Source organism: Furipterus horrens, unplaced genomic scaffold, assembly GCF_987537825.1.
Source record: "Furipterus horrens unplaced genomic scaffold, mFurHor1.1.pri manual_scaffold_5, whole genome shotgun sequence".
Taxonomy (NCBI): domain Eukaryota; kingdom Metazoa; phylum Chordata; class Mammalia; order Chiroptera; family Furipteridae; genus Furipterus; species Furipterus horrens.
Genome location: NW_028327175.1, coordinates 95,022,154 through 95,046,085, shown reverse-complemented (window position 1 = coordinate 95,046,085; position 23,932 = coordinate 95,022,154). Strand labels below are relative to the sequence as shown.

Below are 23,932 nucleotides of genomic sequence, written 5' to 3'. Positions count from 1 at the left end.
TCTCTGCCATGTACTTGGGGGCAGCTTAATTGAGAACCCAAGACCATGTCTGTAAATCTCTAACGATGTCTCTGGCTCATTGGACAGACAAATGGATGGAGGTCTGACAAAACTTGTCCTGACCCATGAGAACCTTTAGCTTGTCCTCAAAGAAGTCTGTGAAGAGTGCCAGGAAGCAAAAGGCGTGGGGCTGAACACTGGCCTTTGATGCTGAGAATGCCATCATGGTGGAAAGACCAAGCACCCTCAGCTTGGTTCTTTGACCAGGAATTCCTTGCTGAGTCCTCAGAAAGCCTACTTTCGAAGACAATCTGGAGAGAGCAACAGATGCTCCAGCATGTCATTCTCACTGGAGAAAGACTTTTCTCTCAGGTTTTGCTCGCGCTCATTGGGTGGGCCCAATTCTATGCTGGGTTCTGCATCCTGCTGTCTTACTTAATTGCTGCAACACCCTGCAGAGGCAACTATCTGTCTGCTCAAAGAAAGAAAAAGAATCACTGAGTTCTATGACCAGACCTCTCAGGGCCAGGGCTGCCCTGCCTGCTGGCAGCAATTCCAGGGGGAAGGGAAAGGCTTGTGTGCTGAGGCCAGGCCAGTACCCGCTGCAAGCCTGCACTCTGAGCCTGACAGGTGGGGCAGGGCCACTTAAATGCGGGGTGGCCTTCAACACGGCACTTAACTTCTCTAAGCCTCAGTTTGTTCATCTGTAAATGGGGGTAATGGTGCATATAGTACAATGCTTCAGGGAGGCTTAAATGAAATAATGCATATTAAGTGCTTTAGTGCAGCACTAGGCACGCAGTAAAGCACTCTGTACTGGTGGTTATTATTGTTACTCTAGTTATTATTACTTAAGTCCTTGGTGGGTGATACTAAATAATATGACTAAATTGTTTCTGGAGAGACTCGGTGGTTCTGAATGCAGGGGCTCTGTTTATGAAGTTGTCCACATCCCAATTTGTCATCTCCTAGTGTCCCCACTGTTCTGTGGCAGATCCACGGAGAAGGAATACAGGTACTGGAAGCAATTCTGGCTGTTAAATGCTGATGGCAGGAAAGGCAGCCCCATATTCTGTGCCATGAATGCAGAATCTGGAAACCAGATTATCCTCCTGAAAAGGTACTTATCTAAGAATACACGTGGGCTTTACAGAGACAGGTGAGAAACAGCCAAGTGTCAGAAACACGTTGCCAGCCCAGTTCTGGCCTGGCTGAGTGTGACCCTGGGTGATGGGCTTATTATTATTAGCCCACTGACTTTTGTGCTCCTCATACGAAAAATGGGAAGTGTTTTCAAATAACAGTGGTGAGGAAATGTAGGGCAAGCAAGAGCAGGCTGCCAAATGCCCCTCAAACATGACTGTTTTATAATATAGGTCACATACATTTAATAATAGAGAGCATATATGTGGTTCCGGGAACTTACTAGGTGCTCATCAAATGTTTCTTGAATTGCCAGAAGAATTATCTATATGAAGCTCTTAAAATCCTGGCTAAGAGTCAAATAATAAGTACGTTTAATTTAAAATGTGAAGTATTTTGGTGTGCAGCAAATTAGGCACTGTATTCATAAAAGATGTCTCAGTCAAGTTATAACAGGGTTTTCTGCACCTAGGACTACCAAATTAAGGGACCTCTGGCATGGGAGACTAATGCAAAGGCCCTTGGAAGGGCATCATCTTCCAGGTCTCACAGTGAGGGGTCAAGGCAGCAACACTTCTTTGCAATAAGACAAACTGTGGACCAGAGAGGTGACTGTGTTGCAGTTTGCAGACGGCGCCACCTTTCTCCTCCAGGATGATCAGAACTGGGCTCTTAGCAGAGTTGTCTGAAGCCTGACAGCTCAGATGTCGGTGTATGACCCCCAGTCCTCACCTGAAGCCCGGTGCTAAGGGGCCACCAGTCAGAGCTGAGTAAGTGTGACTGGGTCCCCTGGTCCAGGGCAGGGGGCTGAGGAGGTTGATACAGCTTCTCTGTGGTCCAGGACTAGGAAGGGTGCACCACTCCAGCTCCCAGTTTCTTGGTGAGAGGTAGCATGCATGTAAATATAGGATCTACTGAAGCTGGGCAAGGGGGAGAAGCCCAGGGATGGCTGGGCGGGCGCTATGCACAAATGGATGCTGGGGACTCAAGACAAAAAGAGGAGACTGCAAGGCCAGATTGGGGGTCGGTGGGGAGAGTGACAGTTATTTTGGAGGGCTTGCTGCAGGTTGGAGAAGTGCGGCTCTGGACAGAAGGGGAGCCCCTGTAGGCAGCCCTGTCATAGGTCACCTCCAACTTCTATGAGCTGTGAGCTAGGTGTGACCCAGGCACAGGGTGGATGGGAGCCCATTCCTTCTCATGGAATGGTGTCATCACAGACCAGGAGGGTCCTGGTGCAATTTAGGCCACCTGGATATTGCAAGTCATAGTTAGCTAAGGGTGCTGCAAGCTGGGGACTGCGCAAGTGAAACATCTGGGTTTATTCTCCAAGTAGAGGCATGTGTGTCTTTCCAAGAGAATACATCATAGATTCCCACACATAATTAGCTCCCTGAAAAATCTCCAGTAACACCTCCTGGTTTACAGTGATTTTACAGGAACCCACCTGTGACCTACGGCTTCCACCTCAACCCCAACACAGCCCTCAAGGCTGTAGCATGAGGCCCCTTGGTTTTGTCAAGATTGATTCCAGGTGCTCTTCCCCTGAGTGGGGCCAGTTTGCCCTTCCTCCTCTCTGTGGAAGGCTAACTCTGTCCCTTCCTCCAATCTGCTCACAGTGCCCTCAAGACCCAACCAGGACAAGGCTCTGGGAGGCTCCGCCCTGGGCCCCTCTGCTTTCAGAACGTTAGTGTTAGAGCTACTCATGCTATCCAAGGTAAGTTTCCCCTGTGGTGGGGGGTGGCTGCTGACCTCTCCTAACCTTGGTGACTTTCTCCACAAGGCAGTGATCATCATCACGCCTGTTTGCCGAGCACGTGTCATGTGGGATGTGGATGTTAGAGCTCTATACACTGAGATGCTGATAAGATGCCTGTTAAAACATTATTGAGGGCAGCCTCTGTGCTGAGTAAATACACTGCATGGTGAGGAAACTTATGTAACCAGAGGACGCGTTCAGAATTAAAGGCACTGAATGATCTAGAGAAGCAGCCATCAGTCTTTTTCTCCTGTCCTAACCCCCTGCCCTAATACCATGCTCTACAAGTAGCTCAAGAGAACCTATCAGCAGCTCAGAAGGTGGGAGGAGGGGTGCAGAGGGTTGGGGAGCCACGCACAGTTTGGAGACAGGCCCGTACATAATTCTAATACACCTGCCCACAAATGTAATCTCTCCCCATGGAAGATTACATCCTTTTAGCTAACTTTTCTTATAAATATCATTTAAAATGAGAGCTTTTGGTAGTCATGTTTTCTGAGCTATAGTGAGCATAAGGCAGGTGACTGCTTAATTATAGTGCCTCTGTTTTAAAGTGTCCCAACAGAAGACTAAGGAATAGAGAGTTATCAAAAATAGTAGCCTTGTAACGGCAGTTGGGTTATTTCATTAATTACGAACACAGAATTATCCCTTACAAGTGGCACTGTGCTTGAGCACTTGTCAGGATAGGCAGGTAGAAGCATCTCCCACCTCTGAGTCCATTTCCAAGTCTATGTAAAGGTCAGAGGACGCACTACTGTGTGTGCAGAGTGACGTGTTTATGGAGACTTGGCCTGACAAAGTGGAACACGGGGAGCGAAACGCTGATAAACACCCAACTGTCAATTTATTCTCAAAATATTACAAATCAGTTGTCTAAGTGAAGGGAAGAAATATCAGTCACAAAGAGACGGAGAGTTTCAAGGTGCTAGAGAAGGAGAGCAACCACAGTGCCCACGTCTGCTCCCGTGCAGAGTGCACCATCACAGTATGCCAGTGGAGAAGCCCCGACAAGCTCGAGACTCTCAATAATCTCTAAATTCTGCCCATTATGCCCTCTGCCCTTGTGAGAACAACCTTTCACATCCCATCTGTGATTGTCATTAGCGTTTGTCTCAAAGACCACTGTTAACATTCATGCAAAGCACCCACAATTCCAAGATGGTGCGATAGCGAGCACCTGCAGCACCCTTAAACAGATCCTAATTTGAGCCCCGCACAATGTATTCCAGAGTCCCTAAAGCTGGACAACATGGTCCAAGAAAGAAAGGGCTGAGGGTGGGGGGAGAGGTGAGGAGGGGGTGGGGGAGGGAGCAAGAGGAGAGGAGAGGCCCTGGGAAGTTCAGGTTCGGCTCATTGCTGCTTCTGTGTGGCCACCACCAGTGGGTTAGAGATCCGGCTGCAAAAGCATCAGGCTGTCAATTTGACAGGTCTCATTCACAAAATATTTTCCTAATAATTGTATCACTGCTTAGTTTAGATTTGAGACTATAAATTATACACATTAGGTTGGGGGGAACCCTGGGAAGGTATCTCATTCAATTAACCTTATTCCTTTGGGGAAGGCTAATGCCTTTTGTGTGTGGGTTCAATACTGGGGAGAGCTTCAGTCCTGGCGACAAGGGGTTAAGATAATTAAAATCAGAGAAGTCTTGTTACTAGAGAATATGTTGTGATTATTAGATCAGATGAAGATAAGGGAGCAATAATTTTGGAAGAAGTATTGCTGAATTGTTTCATTAACTGCACAGTATTAAAGAATTCCCCCAAGATATGGATCAAGAACATTAATTTGTGAAAACTGCGTTTCATTTTTTGTGAAGGCAAACATTAAAACCTTAACTGATTTAGAAGAAATTGCTCTATAATAAAAAATGTAAGGTCTATAGCCTCTCTCTTATATAGTCAAATGCAGAATATATTTGAGTCAAACCCTTTAATGGTAACAAAGGAGAGAAAGGCAAATTATCTAATAATAACACCAGCGCTAGGGTCAGAAATGGCTGTAACATGAGAAAATTAGATTTAATCTAGAAATAAAAATGAGTACTGGTACTCACTGGACAGGCTGATGAGAGAAAAAGACAAACTGAAGAAATAAACGCCATGGTTGGTGACAAATGTGACCAGGGCTCAACCATCTTGCCTAAGTTGCAGGACCATCCTCCTGAGGGGCCCAGGCCCCCGGTAGTTTCTTGGGCAGGGGATGAAACCCACCCCAAAAGGGCAAAGAAGAACCTAGTGAGGGGGAGCTGGGTTGCACCAGTGGCACAAAGGTCAGGCCGGAGAGCTGCCACGGGGACAGACTTGCTGGGAACTTACTTAGCTCTGGGTCAGAAACATGGTCATATGTTGATCAGAAAAATTTCAAAGAAAAAAAAGAAGGAATGAAAATGAACCTAACTATATTCTAGCATTACTTTATATAAGAAAAAGTTGTCTTGATATTTTTATAATTAACCTTGACCCACCTTATTTAGTATACAAAGACTATACTTGGCAGTCAGTCACTCACTCATCCATTCACGCAGCCCACAAATGGACGCTGGGTGTGGGCAGGAGGTCCAAGTGGGACGCTGGGAGGGAAGGCAGAGCGGGGGAACGTCGGCCTGGAAGCAGGGACCCTGAGCCTTTGCTGGTCCTACCTCTTCAAGGTCAAATAAGATACTTTGAGGGGGCCCTTCTGGCTTCTGACATGCTATGAATCTAGGGTCCCAGGACTATCTTCAAACTACACTAGTAACTTCAACAGATTGAAAACATATTAGATAAAATATATATACTGTAATATAAAGAAAAAGGTTCCAGGTTCTGAATCTGGGATACAAGGTTATAAGAAACCCCAAGAGGATCAAGCTTTTGGGCTGCCTGTGGTAGGTATGTCACAGACCTGAAGGGCAAATAGGGTCCTGTAGCTTGAGAGCATGGCCCACAGGGCTTGGAGCGCCTCTTGCTTTCATTTCACTGGGGCACTAGGAGAGCCCACATTTCAGGGTGCTGGGTTTCCCGCTGGCAGCCTCCTCTAATGGCATGTTTGCACAGATGGCCTGCGAACTTGACAACTACCTTAACCCAAGCAGCACACAGAATCTCCAGGTCCAGCACTGTCAGCCTAGTTCTCAGGTGGGGAAGCAGTGGTATGGGTAGGAGGGCGGGCACGGAGCACGGGCATTTCCACCAAGTGCTGTATGCAAAAATAGCCGGGCAAGAGGGAGGTGCTGCCGAGGCTGGAGCTGGCCCAGGGCTTCAAAGTCCATCTCCCTGCCTTGGGCTCCAGGACTCTGCTTCTAGCTATTTCATAGAGGTTCAAGGTTGACATATTTGTTGACAATTCTAGATGTGATGCCCTCCGAGAAAGAACTCTGATGGAGTTTATTCACCCGTGCTTCTGACTGAGGTGCCCAGGGGAGCCTCATGCCTTATACTGTTCTCACTCGAAGAAGAAAGTTTTGCTGATTGTTGGAGCTCAGACTGAGAAATACTCAGGCAGTCACTTTTGCTTTTAAAGGAGATCAGATTTAACCATTATTTTTGCAGGCCACAAAAATGAGAATATGTTGTGGAAGGGCCAAGGCAGGGCCAAGAAAGCAGCTCCTGAGTGAGACAAGGCCTTCTGCCACGGTTACTGTGCCCATCAGGCGCCCCAGACGCTGGAGGTCAGACACAACCCATTGAAGAGCTCAGGGTGTCGGTGGGGAGTCAGAACCACTGTGCAGGCCGACCCTGGCTCCCTCCAGGGCTACATGCAGAGGGAGACAAGGGGTGTGCATGTGTGCACCCAGTCCTCCCTCACTCGCCGGCCCCCACGGTGCCCTTACTTTGAGTGTGCTGTTCTTGGCACTTAGCTGCTGCTCGAGCTGGGAGATCTGGCTGGCCGAGTTTTCCCGCAGCTTGGTGAGGCTGGCCTGGAGTCTCTGCACGTCCTCCACCAGCTGGGCAATCTCCCGCTCTTTGGCGGCCAACTCAACTTCCAGGCTGGAGCGGGTCAGCACCTCTATGGCCTGCTCCTAGGAAGGAGAAAGGAAATGACAAAACTGCACCAGCTTTAGGCAGGTGCTCAGGGTTAGCTGTGTGGGCAACCATGGCAAAATCAGGCAGATGGGAGGATGTGACGGTGAGCTTGCAGTAAGATATTACTTTTTGCCTCTGCTTGGACAGGGCCTGCCAACTGCCCTCCCCACACCACCTTTCCACCTGCACGGGGAGCTGCCACCCTGATCTGTCCACTCTGGAAGTATTTATGAGAGGCAGGCATGCAGCAGTGGACAAAAGGGTGGAAGTCCCTTTCTTCATAGGGCATCTGGTCAGTGGGATGGAGTGTGTGGGTGAGATGCACTAATGCATTTAATAGCAGCATAAAGTGTGTTGGGTGGTGATAAGCACCAGAGAAAAGCTGAAGCAAGAAGGGGTCATGGGGTCGAACTTGAGAGGCAATTGGGGTTTTTAACAAGACGTCAGGAAAAGCCTCATGAGACGGTGATATCTGAGCAAAGATCTTAAGGAGGCGACAGAAGGGGCTCTGCTGGTGGCTAGGGGATAAGTGCTTTAGCCAGGGGGACACAAATGGGAAAGCTCTGGAATGTTCCAAAGTGTTCAGATCTTCTCCCACCAGATGGGATTTAAAGTCCTTTCGGTTCATTACTAAGCTATCTAGATGCTATGTTTGACAAATTGATTTGCATAGTCAGCATTTTAAAAAGTTAAAAGCTGTGGAAGATGCACATTTGGAGTTCCTCTGCTTAGAGATTCATATGATGATTGATATTTAAAAAAACTTATCCCCCTCCTTAATTTGTTCATAGTGGAAAATAGGCAAAACAGGAAAAAGGTATAAAAAAGATAGGAAAAGTTAAATTTGTAACTACTTCCCAAGGACTAAAGTAGCATTAACAAAAAATAAAGGTTTTATTTATTTATTTTTAGAGAGAGTAGAAGGGAGGGAGAAGGAGAAGGAGAGAAACATCAGTGTGAGAGAGAACATTAATTGGTTGTCTCTCGCATGCCCCCAACTGGGGACCTGGCCCCCAACTCAGGCATTGTGCCCTGACTGGGAATCGAACTGGCAACCTTTTGGTTTGCGGGATGACACTGAGCCACACCAGTCACAGCCAAAGTAGTACTTTTTTCAAGTTCTGAAAGTAGTAATGGCTCCTGAATAATTCTGGAAACTTCTGTGGGGCAGATGCACTCTTGGGCGTGACTGACGGGGGTGGGGAGGATAGAACTGCACAGTAGCTCTGTGGCAGCTCACATTTCAATGCAGAATGGCACCAATCTCACTGTCATCTGCTTCCCACCTTGATCTTGCCTATACCAGGGTGGGAAACGGGAGTTACAGCCCCAGGTGGCAGAGGCAGCCACGCCACTCCACGCACGATGTTCGTGTCATGGGTTTTTCATATTTGGGGACAATCACCCAGGGAAATAACTTTTCACCTCTCCCCTCTGGGAAACTAAGGCCTTCTTTGTGCAAAGAAGTGACTCCTTTCTGTTTCTTTGATTTGTGTGATCTCGTAAAATAAAATTTTCATTTCTCTTGATTTCTGGGAGAGATCTGCACGTGACCCTGGGGCCCCCATGAGCACCTTCCCATCAGCTCGTTGTAAAGGCACATGCTGTCCAGACCAGTTCAGTTCAGTGTGCTCCAAGGGCTGCTGCCAATTCGCAAAGCGTTGCCGGTACACAGTGAGACAGGTTCAGAAACTGAGAGTAAGTGTTTAGAAACGTTTATAGCAATTCGACATGGCTGTGATATTTTTATTGTCTTTTATAAAACCATTAGCCTATGAGAGAGTGGAAGTTTAGAAATCAAAACAAAACTGTCCTTTTCTACAGAGAGTGTGAGAGGCACCGCCCTAGATGACAAGTCCTCCAGCAGCGCCAGGGGGCTGCACCCCAGAGAGCGGTGAGGGAAGCATGTGGAGGTGAACTCTGAGGAGGGGCAGAGGGCACAGCGGAAAAGAGCTACGGGGTCTCTCGTCAGAAGAAGCGGGGCCCATTTCAGGGTGGGACACCACAGGTGCAGGTGGGCACAGAGGCTGGGAAGGACAGGGAGCCGGGCACGCTGGTGACTGCTAAGGAACCAACAGAAGGGTGGCCGGAGGTGCCCGGACTGGAGGGCAGCGAGGGGACATGACGGCAGTGGCGTACAGGGAGGCTGGTCTCAGGTACAGGAAGAGCCATGCTATCTAATTTAACTTACTTATCGATTTCCCAACCCGAGGAATGCCAGCCACAAAAACGGTTTCAAGCGCTCTTAGGGGAAGAGTGTAAAACAAGCCAACAGGTGATCTGGGGTTTAGAACAGGCAAGTGCAAGTTCCTGTGTCAGGGACAGGCGGTTCAAATAATACACGGCGGGGCAGAAGCAAGTTTAGGGCTGTGAGTATGTGGAACAGAGTTTATTGTTGTATTATTGTTTATTAATTCTTGTGTTTTTTCCCACATGAACCACTGTAAACCTACTTTAGCCCCACGCTGTGTATATAAAAACAGCAGCTCCCAGTGCTGAACCTGGGCCCAGGATGGGAAATGCCAGAGGGCCGTCTGCTCAACCCCTGAGGCCCACTGTGGCCTGGCCACAAGCTGACCACCCCACCTTGGGCACACTGACTAACTCAGGAACCTGGGCCACAGATTCTTCATTTATACCGTGGCAAAAATCATTCATGTAACTAAATGAGATGAGGTAATACCCCCCAAGGTAGTAAGGCCTTGGAAATAAGGTAGAAAAGATCACCCTACTCTAAGCCCAAATGTGGCTCACTCCCCTCTCACACACGAGGGCACCCTTGTCCCATTGTGGAGACACACAGGAGACTAAGAAAGAAATGAACAGGGGCCCAGGGAATGATCAACAGGCTGCAGGTGGAGGGAGAGGCCTGCGCCTGGTAGTAAAGCTGGGGCTTCTGTCTGAGGGCACAGCTAGAAAGGAAGTTGTGTGACAGGGTGAACAGGTGATGAGAGGAGGGGTGGCCTTTACAGATGAAGGGAGGTTGCTGTTAGGCAGCTCGGCTGCTGTTGAGATAACTACCCGAGAGGTGAAGCAGCCACGGATTCAAAGGCTACCAGGACAACGGACTCCCTCGTGTCCTCTCAGGCCTCCACTCAGCTGCACCAGAATCACCTGGGGGGCTTCAGGAAACAGATGGATCCTGGCCCCACCCTGGAAACCATGGCTTAGGGGGTCTGGAGTAGGGTCCGGACTCCCTGGTGATTCTGATGGTGCTCAGGGTCAGGGCCCTGGCTCGAACTCTAGTCCCTGAAGGAAGGGGCTGTTTTTCAAGTATGACGAGAGGCCCCTGTGGGCACTAGACGAGTCCCAGCAGGCACATCCCATGACTCCAGGTTTCCAAGGCCCATCAGGGTTTCCTGCATTCCTCACGGGGCTGGCGGCTCTGATGGCTCAGGAGCCAGGAAAGGGTATGTGCAAATGGTTTGTGGAGTCTAAAAATGTTGTATTTAAAAAAAAAAGGAAGGGCTTAAGATGATGATAGTGGTGGGGGTGTGTTTCTAAAGGGAAAAATGAACGTAAAAACAAGTCACTGAGGTGGTAATCCATTAAGTTTCGTCCCTTTGAACCCATTCACCTTCCCTCCCCCCCAATCTGCTTGTGTGAAATGTCCCGAGTTGTGTAACTGTCTAGTGAGTCCTCCTACTGAGATGAGAACATCGAGGCTGAAATAAGCTAGATAATCATCTCTCCTATCCTGCAGCCATTTTCATATTAAATATGAATGAGATGCAGGATCGTGACTCAATGTGCAGAAAACCTAATTGTGAAAGGATGGTGTGCCCAGGACCCCAGCCTGTGAGACAGATACATGAAGTCAAGGCTGATCTTAGTTTTATTTACTCCAGTGGGGGTAGACGAGGGGTTGGGAACCTCAGCTTTACTCCTCTCTCTCATGCCACCTCTGTTCCTGCCAACACCAAGTGGCTGAAGTAGGCTGGATCTATGTGGTGTGTGCACCTGACAGATTTACCTGAGAGACAGACAGGTGTATTTTCCAATATCACTATTTGTTTAGGTTCAAGAAGGTGATCTGGTGCCATACACCAGATCTCTGCACTAATAATATTTGTCTGTAAATATCTGACAATGGATCTGTATGCATCTTGTTCCATTTAATGCACATGAAGGCGGCATAGCTGGATGTGGGGAAAAAGTGGACTTTGGAGTAGGACAAACTTAGGATCAAATATCAGCTTGATCATTTTCTAGCTGTGTGACCTTTGACAAATTACTTAACTCCTCTGAGCCTCTCAGGTACCTTCCCTGTAAAATGAGGATATGAAAACCTGTCTTTAATGACCGTGGTGTCAGAGGCAGAAACGAAGTAACCCCACAGAGCCACAGCACAACCCCTAACGCAGAGCAGGCATTCTCTGAGGGGAAGTTCACCATCCAAAACCTGAGTTCTGGTAAGACACCCAAGAGATCGGATTTGGCCTTTGCTAGATCTATGGAATCTACCATTTCTCTCTTGAGTGCTGCCAGCCAAGCCCACCAGCCATTTTCCTGCTGGCCCAGTTTCTGTGCTTGCTTACTGGCTGGCTACAGTGGACGGACTGTGGGAACACACTCCCGAGGGAGTCCTGGCAGGGCTGGCTCCTGGAAGACAGAGCCGGTGCCGTCCGTGTAAACACTGTACTTAGCCACTGATGAAGTGTTTAAGCACCCCTAGGATCTACAACTTACTCTACCTGCAAAGACACTCATTTTTTTCTGAAATGTTTTGGTTGCCACAGTCCAGAATGGTGCCAGAAATCCGTTTAATCACAGCATTTAGCTCAGGAGCCCTATGTGGACATATGAGGATTGATGGCTTTCTGCAGAGGACCAGAATCTGCCACAAAGGCCAGGAGAAGCCATACTGACTCTGTCCTTTAGGGCTTCCTCCTGCTGTGACGCGGGGTCTAGCGTAGGTAAACTGGAATGAGGGGATGGTAACAGAGCCAAGGGGCCATTTCAGGTAAAATTAAAACCACAGTCCATGAAATATGAAGGACGCAATGATTCTTAAATTTTCTCTATAACCCCAGATACTTAAATCATGTTTTATTTAATGTTAATGTGAAGAAAGAAAACAACAACAAAAAAACATTCTTAAAAGGGGTCCTGGCACCAGAGCTTTGCTTTAGATTCATTCCTGAGGGATAATTTAAAAGTGGCAGAGGGCCCCCTAGTCGAGTCCTGGCTTGGCCACTGGGACCAAGTGCTCTGGAGCAAGGGGTTTAAAGTCATGGAGCTTCTGTTTCTTCATCTATATAAAGAAAAACAATGTCTTGCTTTGTGGGTTAGGTGGAATAATGGCTGCCAAGCTGACACATGAACTAGTTACTACAACAGCAAGTTTCCCTGATGTGACTGTGCTCTCTGGGAAGGGCCTGGCTCGTTCCTCCTTGCTCTCCCAGTGTCCATTATGGGTCCTGGCACATAGCAAGGGCTCTATAACTCCTTGTTAAGTAAACACAAACAAAAAACAAAAAAGCACCTATGAGTGCAGCTCACTCATCACTGGCTGTCAGAGCTGAAGGGACCTCAGGATCACTCCCTCACTGTACACACAAGAAAACTAAGGCCTAGAAAGTTTAACTCCCCAGATGTATAAAAAATATGACGGAACTGAGCTTTAAAACCAGGGCTCCTGAATCAGAGATAATGATGCCAACCACAAAAAGAGTAATTGCTGAGGTTTCCTGAGGGCTTATTATGTGTTAGATCTTGCTCTAAGCACTCTGCTCAGATTCCTGTAACCCTTCTAAAAACCCATTTAATGGATGATGAAACTGAGACTCAGGGACATTAAGAGACTTGCCCAGAGTCACAGAGCTGGCAACTGCAGAGCTGGGGTCTGAGCCCAGGGGTGCGGTTCCAATATCCAGGTCTTAACTCTATGCTGCTCCATGTAACTACACAGAGTCTGAGACCTGATAGTTCTAAGCCACCTCAATCAAGTGGGGAAAGTTCCATCTAAGAGCAATTTTTACTAATATCAGAAAAATTAAGAGGCCAAAGGACTGGTGCGTATGGCTTCAGAATGCTTACACTTCAGGCAAGAGTCTGGCGATTACACAGGCTCAGAGGGGAATGTTACCTTATTACCTCTTTGGCCTCCCAGGCTTATCGCAAAATTTTTCTCACCCTGGAAGGACACAGTCAGGAGATGACCAAACCTCCAATTTTCCTGTGTGATTCTGGTGAAGCTCCAGCTTCAGATTCCCACCCATCTGCCAGTCGCTACGCCACAGGCCTAGCCTGGAAGATGCTCCCTCTGGTGATGGGATCTGTCTCCACCTCCATGCTGGGAGGGTGTCGCACTGACCACAGGGCACAGACACATAATCACTAAAACTCTTCCTCTCACTCTAACAAGTTCCATCTCCAACTTGTTAAAAGCATTCCTCACCAAGACAGTAGTACTGCTTAACATATTCCAGAAAGGAACGTTAAAAAGCTGAAGAAAACTGTAACATGGAAGTACAGACACTAGGCAGACAAGAGTCCCGGTTGGGCCCAACTACCCACCACGTCCGGCGCTTTCTGTATCTGCGAGGCCAGCTGGAGAGAGTGGTTGGCTGACGAGAGCTGCTCCCTTAAGGTCTCTGCCTCTTTCTGAGCCACCTCTGCCCTCTGAAGGGAATGAAAAGGGTGAGAAGAGAAAGTACATTCAGTTTAACAACTGACAATTATTACAAGAACATTCATCAATTCATGCCTGACTGACTATAATTGATTTTTCTAAACACTCAACCTAATAAATGCTAGAAAAAAACATAGAACGTGATGGATTTTTATTTTAAACAGTACAAGGAAGAAATAATTGAGCGATTATGACAGTAATTTAACGCTAGGAGCAAGGAATCCCCTGCTGATAGTAATGCTCCGGCCCACTGAATTTCCCAGACTGAATAAATACAAGTGGAAATAGAGTCTTTTGATTCAATTTCTTCCTATTCTCATAGACCAAGAAGATTTTATTGCAGGATTACTCCTGGGAGTAATTCTCATGGGTAAACAGTGAATTAAAGACACTCTGGCCATTCTCTTCCTAAAAACATGCACAATGTTGTGGTTGTTTTCTTCGGCAAGTATTTCCATAAATGTACAGGGTGTAAATGCCACTTCTTTTGTGAGGGCCAGGCTTATTTCAATATATTTAACCCTTTACTTGACAAAGTTTTCTAATGCTGATGCTGGCATTCCAGCCAGCTGGCTGATTTGGGACCAGAGGCGGGAGGGTGGCCCCGACTCACTGGGGGATGAGGAGGAACGAAGCTGGCTGCAGGAAGAAGGTCCAAAGAGAAATGAGTAGACACTTCTATTATTTGCAGGTAATTCCTGGCCAGGGAAAACAATGCCACTGGGTAGTAAATCAGGATAGGTCACCCTAGTGCCCACCACCGAGAGGGCACTGTAGTGTAGTGGGCAACGTTAGGTATTTGGGACAGAGGGATCAGGGCAAGTTACCAACTAAGCTCACGAAACTTCAACCTTCCCACCTCCAAATGGGAATACCACCTCCCTTTCAGGGACCTTGCAAGGATTAACATCCACAGAAGTGCACTGTACACCATTCAGAAGTGTTTTATTAATGTGTTCGTCCTGATTTTACAATTATAATTGAGATGAAATTATAAGATGGGTGAGAAAAAGTAGCTAAATTGACACTGGGCACACTGGCTGAGAAGTATTGTGCTTATTCTTTCTACCAGACTGACATCCTGCTTGTAGAAAAGATTAATGAGAAAAGCCTGGCTGAGCAGGGCTATTTCATGTGTTTTCTCATTTTTTTGTGTGTGGCGTTATGTGTCTACTAATTGCTAAGAAAGACTGAAAAACAGAAACAAGAAGTTAGCCTGCCCCAGCACTCACTGATCATTCTAGCTGTACAAGAACAGGCTTGGCAACTTTAAGCAATCATGTGACGGCAGCTCAAATCTATCTGCTCTGCATACAGACAAATTAGGATATTTCTAAGAGCAGTTACTTCTGCCCAGGGTGGAGCTGGTGGCCTCCTGCCTTGCTCCTCCAGGAGCTCTTGGAATTGCACTCAATCTAATTCACATGGTGCCTGGCCAGGCCTGCCTGTGCTCAGGCGGTCACCTCCCACCCTCTCTGCTCCTAACAGAATTTAGGAGCACCCGTTGGGGAAGGTGGCAATGTGACTGGTGTGGCAAAGATGGTGGGGGTGATTTCTGGTTCATACTAACTGCAGGAAAATCTCCTCTTCAGTGAAAAAGATTTCTCCCAGGTTATATCCAAATGTGCTGATAAATATGTCGAATTACTGAAAAGTTTACTCTTTGCTTTCTAGTTCGCTAAGCCCTTGGGCATAATGTCTCCAGGACTCTGCCAGGAATAAGGTGCATTTTGACATAGTTCTAGACTTGTTGACTAGGAAAAATACTTCTTAGTCTAGTGGAGAAGCTGTTCTAGTAGCAGCCAAGCAGCAGCATCACTGGCTGCTCTGCCTGGAAACGCTGGCTCTGAAGTGCTCCAGACCACAGGGCTCGGGCAGGTCTGGGCACTGGTTCATGGCCAGGACCTCATGCAGCATTTAGCTGTTTGGAGCAGAGTGCTGTCTCATCAAAGGCCATGGGCTCACAGAATAAGGAATCTAGCTGTTAATGATTTCGTCTTTGATTTGCTTCATTTCTCCAGAGCGTCTGTACTTTATTCAGTTTCCAAGTTCACGCAGAGTAGCTCTGTGACCTATTCGTGGCGGTCACAGACTTTTACCACGTTTGGCTTGACTAGGTTGCTCCAGTGCAACTTTTTGGTTGTTTAGGATTCATATTATTTATTTAGGCTTTATACTCTAAGTTCATAAAAAATAGAACAAAACAAAACGAGCTGAGTGGTTTATGCAGCTAAACATGGGACAAAGCTGAACAACTGAAAATAAAAATAGGACTGAGAGTGGCTGAAAAAGGGAGATTCTGTAGTTGTATATTTAGTTCCGCCTTTGGCAGCTGGTGTGGAAATGAAGAGGTACTGTACTGCGCCAGCACCATGGTGTCACTTGTTCCCGGGGTCTCCCATCTTCCTGATGTCCACAGTCCAACCAGATAATGTCTGGTTGTTTCTACAACTGGAATCTGTGACAGGAGGCGGAAAACTCTGGTGCTCTTTTCTGATCTGGAACCTCAGATACAGAGATGTGGCTGCCATGAGACACTCAATTTTGTTCCCACTGATGGGGTGCCTCCTGCCTCCCCTGTCCCTCCAGAGACAGAGCCTGGGGACCAAAGCTGGGGTTCCCACAGGTAGCTGGCAACAGCCCTAGGTGTGATTTAGTAGCCACCGCTCTGAGGAGAACAGCACCTTGCCAAGCCTGAGTGGCTCTCCTGGGAGATGTCTTGTTGCTTACTTTCTTTACATTCCTGAGAAGTAAATGCTGGAAGCACAGGGAAAGTAAAGATGGAGCTAGAGACCTGAGGTGACCTCACTTCAGTGATTCTATAGGAGGGAGGTCAATAGCTCTACCAAGAAATTTATTGCCATGTGTCCCAAACTGGCCCTGTACTCATGACCAAAGTCCCCGTTTAGACCTGCTGCCTGTATTTCTGGGACTCAGTGCATGTCAGTTTTGGTTTCTTTCCCAGGTCAGCCAAGCTAAAAGGGGGAACTTCACCAAGGCCACCCATGTAAACCTTGCTTGTCACAGCCTGAATCATGATTTCAGGAAGGACAGCAGAGCAAATTTCCCTATCTCCTCCTGCCACATGGGGTGGCCCCGGGGACTCTCTCCAGGCCTTGCTGGCCCACCTGACATGGGCTGGGAGCCCAGTTTATTACACGGAGAAACCAAGGTTCGCAGGAGACCCAAGGAGTGACCAGAGACACAGACATGGTTCTCCTACTGGCAAGGAGCCCAGATGAAACCAGTACCCTCTCAGCACCTAGGAGGTGCCCACAGGGATGGGCTGCGTCTCAGCAGTGCCTGCTTGCAGCACGTGCTCAAAAATATTTGCAGTGTGGATGTGGGTTTGATGAACGGGGGCTCTCTCAGAGGTGTACATTATCACCTCAGTCTAAAGATAGGGAAGCAGGTGCTGGGCGGCTCAGGATTTGCTCAAGGCCACATGGGTGAGAAATGGGAGATCTGGGATTCAAATGCAAACACCCTTCCCCATCAGGACACAGAAACCTTGGTCAAAGAAAATGGCATGCCTTGCTCTGAGTTTCTGTTGCTCTTTGCATTTCTCTCAAATTTGACTCCTTCTCCTCAGTGAAGTTAAACTGTGGTATCCAACTTAACCTCAACCTGAAGGGTCTTCTGTTGATCTTCTCTTTAAGAATCAGGCAGGTAATCTGGCTGCTGTGGCTCAGTGGACTGAGCGCTGCGCCTGCGAGCCAAGTGTCGTTGGTTCGATTCCCAGTCAGGGCACATGACTAGGTTGCATGTAAGGTCCCCAGTTGGGGGCACGAGTGAGAGGCAACCACACAGTGATGTTTCTCTCTCTCTCTTTCTCCTTCCTCCCTTCTCTAAAAATAAATAAATAAATAAAAAAAAAAGAAAATAAAAGAATCAGGCAGATTGGTGGGAGGGGGACCCCTCCCTGGAAGAGCTCCCCCCTGCCCCTGCTGTGGTTTTGTGCACTGGCCACTCAAATCAGAGCGGCTCTGAAAGTGGGGGTGGTGGAGGTGCTGCCAGAGAAGCTGACTGCATTATTAGGCCCACAGACAGGCTTCATGTGGTTGCAGAGTGCACAGTTGTGGTTTCTTATTTCCTATGAAGCCTCAAAAGCTCTGAAACTTTACTGTCACCAATTAAGACAGTATTAAGGCAAGTGCCTTGAAGTTTAACGAGCAGGTGTAAAAGAAACCTGGACCTCACCGATGGTCGGTGGAGGATCACACTTCCACTTCGCCACAACAGAAACACAAGTACTTTAGCAACAAAGCGGAGCTTCAGGTCTCAGTAGAACATTATTATAAACCTAGTGCAAAAATTATGTCATATGCCAATGAACTAGTAAATTGCTCCTCCAGGGGATTTCCCCTGATGGGAAAGTCTGGCTGCACCCTCGCTGGTGCGTAGCCCTCTGTACCCTCCTCCTGCCCAGCCCACCTCCGCCTCACATCCCCTGGGACCACCTCATTTCAGCCTGAGTCTTCTTGGCCCCGATCTATCCCAACAGCTGCTTGCTGCTCCCCTGGCTTCCAGTCTTTCTGCTCCCATACATTCTCCAATCCTTCTAGAACTCATCTGATATCTTACTTCCACCTGTGATTCTCCACTTTTCTCAGGATGAGGTCCTCCACACACCTAGCTGCATCCTTTCCTATGGGCCACGTGCCCTCTCCGAACCTCCTGGTTCTAGCCGTATGCAATGGTCTAAAACACCGGAGCTCATTATGTCCCTCCTCGTCTGCCTGGAATGCATCATCATGTCCACCGAAGAAGATTTTCTCCTTGGAAGTCGTCCTTGTTGATCCACTGAACCACCTATTCAATCCCTCCTTTTCTGTTGATCCGGTGTGTGATGGCCCCTCTCACACTCTCAGCAAGTTTGGTCAGCACCTGCCTGCACGGCTCCTGGTGCTCACTCCCTTTGCTGGCAGCTCCAGGCACCTCTGGAGAGCCAGACCTGAGAGCAAGCATCCCTTACACCAGACTCTGAACTCAGTCGTGAAAAAGCTGGATCCCTTCCCCTGACCAGCCCCCAGGAGCCACAAGGATAGAATTCACCATGCTCCCACCCTAGGCCTTCCCTTGTGTAATATTTTGACATTCCTGAAATTGTTCCTCTGGTGCTCGGTGTCAAGTCCCTCTATCTTCTTTTCCTGCTCCCCAAAGATCAGAAATATCTCCAAAGCCCCTGGTGGCTTTTGTGCTAGGGTCCCTTCCCTGTTCTGGCCATGGAGGGGACTCTGAATGAACACCAGGTACCTGTTTTCTTTACAGTGTGGCTTCCAGGGTAAATTCTTATTCCCTGGGATGGACCAATTGATGCAGATGGTGTAGAATCACCACCTCCTTCATTCTAGAAACAATTTCTATTAATGTAGCCTGAGGTTGCAATAATTTCTTTTGGCAGCCACATCAGGCTATTAACTCACCCTGGTTGTTTGTCAGAACTATTCTGTGCCTTTCCCTATCCCCATCGTGCTGGCATTTCCCTAGGACAAGGCTTTATAATTCTCCCACCAAACCTTTGCTTCCTTAGAAACTATAGGACAAATATTTATGTAAGCATCTAGTTCTTACCCAGACATTTTACCTTTAATCCTCAGAACAACCTTACAAAGGAAGTACTAGTTTTCATTCTCTCCCTTCCCTTTTCTTTTGCTTAAAATTTTAATTATGGCAAAATATATATAACATAAAATTTACCATCTTAACCATTTTAAAGCATATAGTTCAGTAGTGTTAAGCACATTTATCTTGTTGGGCAACCAATCTCCGTAACCTTTTCATTTTCCCAAACAGAAACGCTGTAACCATTAAACAGCAACGGCTGCCCTGCTTCCCCAGCCCTGGCGCACACCGCCTTGCGCTGTCTGTGAGGTGACTGACTACTTGAGGAACTCCATGTAAGTGGGATCATACAGTGTTTGTCTTTCTAGGACTGGCTTATTTCCCTTAGCATAATGTCCTCAAAGTGTTACTTCGGAGGTGATACCTTTCTCTATGGCCCTGCCTGGTGTCTTATAGGACTGAGATCTACCCAAGTGGCCTCAGCCCTTTGAGAATTGCATCAACTCTGCCAAACTTCTTTAGTACCTGGGGACAGCCTCAGAGACTGCATTTGATATTCACAGAATAAGGTTATCTGCTTAACAAATCAAGCTTACCCCAAAGTGCCATCAAAAGAGGAGGCACTCCCATCAGTGGCCTGGGGGAGAGTGGATGGGTGGAAATTTGAGAAATGCAAATGGCAGTCCTGTGACAGAGAAGGTTAACTCCTTCTAGTAACTACTTTTGAGTTAAGGTTTCTGCCAAGTTGAGCAGTGCTAACTGAGTGAAAACCAAGAGATCTTAAGTAAATTTGTTTAGTAAGTAAAGGTAGGTAAATACTTAAGCACCTTTGTGAGGTGAAGCATAAGCAGTGCTTTTCCAGCAAGGAACTGTGTGGATGAGCACACGTGGGACACAGGACAGTTTGAGTGAAAGGCAAAGGCGGCCCTTGTTCTGGGGCCTGCTCCCCAGCATGCCGGTGAACAGCACAGGCTCCAGTCCTGGCTCTGTAGGGACCAGCCATGGACCTCAGTTTCCTCATCTGTAAAGCGGGGATCATAACGGCACTGACCTCAGTGGGGCTGCGGTGAGGTTTAAGTGACTCCATTCATGTGAGGTGCTTACAACAGAGCCAGGCACAAAATAAGTTATTCAAGAATTGGCAGCTCTCTCTCCTATCACCAGGATAACTAACAGTTATCCCAGGTGCCTCGCTCCATGCATCTCTCCTGAGCGCCTTGTATGGGCCTGGGCCAGGATCCTCAGTGGTGAGTCTGGGCACGTGACATAGAACCCACAAAGCTTTCCTTAAAGAAAAAGGAAATCCACACATCTCCTGGGGTCATTCTTATGCATAAACTGACTTTCACATTCCAGTAGACTTGAGGATGATTATTGGTCTAAGAATAGATAAGGACATCCTTCCCTGTATTTGCCAGGGTCTGGGTAAGCAATTCCAGCCAAGGGGCGGCTACCCTGGGGAACTTTCCAAAGGTGGGAAGCAGAGACCACAGATACAGGAAGGACCTTCATCCTGTGTGGGGCTGTGCTGGCCTGGGCCACTGAGGCACACCACTAAGTTCTCCTGTGCTTGCGGTTGCCCAGCAGTAAAATAGAGCAGGGGAGGCCACGGCCTGTGGTCTTCTGGGGCTGAGAGACACCGTGGCTGTGGCTGCTTCTCCCCACTGGGAAAATAAATAGGGAGACCTCCTTCTTTCCAAAGCAGCAGTACCATCTGCTAAAGCAAAATGTTTTAGTGTTCTGTGGAGTCCTTGAGGAAGGATGAGGTTTTAAAAGGTGGCCAAATTTTTTAGGCAGCTGGGTATTTAGAGCCACCCAGTATTGTGTGCTTATTTTATGTCAGACACTGTGTTGGGTCCTTCCCACAAGGCACTTGTGCCAACTAAGTGCCAGCCAAGAGAAGATTGTCACCGGGAGGTCCTCTCCAGATAAGTGGCTTCAACCCAGTAGAAGGGAGTGATAAAGACTTCTCTATAGCATGACTCATTGGTATAAACTCTATAGCATAATAGCTGCCACACAATTAGAGGCAGGTATCTGAGAGACGAATTAAGAAAAAGAATGAGAGGTAGTCACTTTGCAATGGATGTTCACCAGGGGATGTATGGGATGCTAGGGCCACATCAAAGACTTGGCCTGTGACTTTTCATGTACTTCTCATGACTTCAGGAAAAGTGTCAACACTGATGGCTGTATGTAAAAAATATGAGAATAACTGGCCTTATAACTTAGAGAGGCATTTTCCAAAATGACAAATGGCTACGCTATTGTGATTTTATGCCTGAAGCTATTAAACATCCTACCTGGTTTGCTCTTTCAAGGTCCGTCATGATCATTTCAATTTCGTCGGCCCTAGGAGGTGAGAGGAAGAGAGTGTGTTAGTCAGTAGCAAGACAGGCTCAGGGGATGCCCATGATTCTGAACTCGGCAGAACAACCCATAGGTACATATGCTAGGTAGAGTCCCCAGTTTGGGGGAGAGAGGAGCCGTGCACACTGCGCATTGAGAGGAGGTGGACTTGCATTCCAGGAAGAGACGACCTGCCCTTGAGGTGCTCCCAATCTTGTCAGGACAGAGAACCATTAAAAGATAAAATATAATGTTCTGCCAAGAGACTGAATAGAGCTCTGAACAGAGCAGTCTGGAAAAATAGGAGGGAGAGATGAATTTTCCTTGGGAGAGGGAATCTGAAAAGGCTTCAATGGAGGTCACGTGTGAACTGGGCTTTGAAGGATGAGTAAGAGTTTGCTAGGACGAGAGAACCACGAGAAGGTGGAGGGGAGGATGGAAATGCAGGTCAGGGGACTCTGCAGTCTGCTCTATACACCACAGGAGTTCACCACCATCACCTGGCCTGCTCACACACATGGAGTTTCCAGGTGTTTTTTCTTTCCTGTTTTGAAAGTACTTCCTTGAGTAATTTGAAGGCAATAATATGGTTCCAACATACAACATCATGAGAGGGAGAGAATAATGCTGAGAATCTTACTAAGAAGGGCATGGTCAATTTCAAGTCTATGGGAGGTCAAAACTGGGCACTCAGGCAAGTCACTGCCCCAAACTTCTGTTAAGATAGGTCAGGAGGCCAATACCAAGACTGGCTGCAACCAGGGAAGGTTTAGCACACCCATGGAAGATGGAAAGGAGTGTTACAGCCACAGAGCCACAGTGGGGTTCAGGGCCCATGCCTGCTGGGGCCTCCTGAAGCTACATCCTGCGTGAACCTGAGGTCTCTGCTGCCTACAGGACTCAGTCCTACTCCTTGGTGCTGGGCACTTGGCCCTTCTACAGGGAGTCTCTTGCCACCTCTCGCCTTAGCCCACCACCCAATCTGATGACCCTGTGCTCCGCCAACGCCCACCACTGTGCGCCCCTAAATAGCTATCTTCAGGGATTATCTTCCACTACTGGGAACCTCAGTTCCTACTTCCGCCCCCTCCCCTAGCCCTTCCCAAATCCTCCCAGTGGTTCCATCTCAGGGAGCAGCACAGTCCAGTCCCCTCCCCTCCCCCTTCCTGTCTGCATCTCCGGTGCTTGCACAGGGCTTGGCGTCAGGCTGGAGGCCGGAGACCCAAACACAGCCTGTCCTGCCAATGAGGGGCCAGTCTACTCCTGGGGACAGCCTGCTGCACCCAGACAGGCTGGACTTTTGTCTCCAAAACCTGCTTCTCTGGTCCTAAGTACATACCCTCAATACCAAGAGTTATACAAATTATATTCAGGCTCTGGCTGGTTGGTTTTTGCTGTTTGCTGCACCCAAGGCTTTTCTAGCCTTTAACTGCACACTGTGATTTGAAGCAATCTTATCAACTCCTAGCAGCCCGAATGGGGTAACAGATGCCTTGTGATCAGGTTCAAGGCTCATTGTATCTGTTTGAAATAGTATCCTGCTTTCAGACTGGGCTGAGAAAAGTCTGAAACAACTCATAAAGTGGCCTAGTTAAATGAAGTTATTTTTAGGATGACTTCCTGAAGAAGGCAGTGTCTTTGGAAGACAAACACCCCAACTGGGCCTCTGCAGTGAAATACCGGGTACAAGGGAGCGGCTTAAATTACTAAACATCTCGCCGCATCATCTGAAACGGAAACCTCCAAGATCTCTGAAAAAAATGCTGCACCAAAGAAAAGATACACTAATGACGACAAAGGGTAAAAAAATCATAAAAGGTATTAAAGGTCTGAAACATGACAGAAAAGGATACCTGACAGTCAATACAGAAAGCTGCTAAATCTTGACAGCCTGCTGACGTAGTGCTAACTTCACTGGTTATAAGATGAAATACAAAGTGAACAAACTTTTCTGAAGGCAAATTACAACTGTTAAACATAGTTTTGAACTTGAACCAAACAGTTATTCCTATGTATTTACAAAGTCCAGACAGATACACGGCAAACTTCCCTGGCTGCTGGCATCATTCATTCACTCATTCTCATCCCATGAATGTTTCTGGCACCTCCAAGTTTCCTGGCCTTGGGCAGGGGCTATGGGACGGCCACAGAGACATGGCTCCTGCAGATCTTGCCAGTACTGCATGTTTACAAGAGAAGGATGGAAATGCTTAGCTGCTGAGTACCTAAAATAAGATTTATAGGTGGCGTCTCACTTCTCTCAGGGGAGCTGGCTGCAGGATCTGGCAGCTGGATGGGGGAATGGCCTGGCTGAGTGAGCAGATCGTGAGCGGGAGGCTTGGTGAGGGTTTTTCCTAATCTCTCCTGTTTGGTCCTTGATGAGTCCTTCCATCTTCCTCTAATTCTGGCTAGTTTATCTTTGGCATTCAAATATTTCTTATGCTCTGTTTGGAGCTCTATTAGTTGACTATTGT

At 47.7% G+C, this 23,932-nt stretch overlaps 1 protein-coding gene across 8 annotated transcripts in view; it reads right to left on the bottom strand.

Moving 5' to 3' along the window:
- CUX1 (cut like homeobox 1) overlaps positions 1–23,932 on the bottom strand; it is a 362,525-nt gene that overhangs the window by 80,788 nt on the left and 257,805 nt on the right. For 5 of the 8 annotated variants that reach the window (XM_090276816.1, XM_090276819.1, XM_090276820.1 and 2 more), the window contains exons 9-11: positions 21,413–21,461; positions 13,430–13,534; positions 6,718–6,906 (exon numbers count right to left, since the gene is read on the bottom strand). In XM_090276816.1, the coding sequence (XP_090132942.1) occupies positions 6,718–6,906; positions 13,430–13,534; positions 21,413–21,461 (343 nt within the window). The remainder of the gene's footprint in view (positions 1–6,717; positions 6,907–13,429; positions 13,535–21,412; positions 21,462–23,932) is intronic. The other 3 variants (XM_090276817.1, XM_090276821.1, XM_090276815.1) reach the window with 1 other exon arrangement.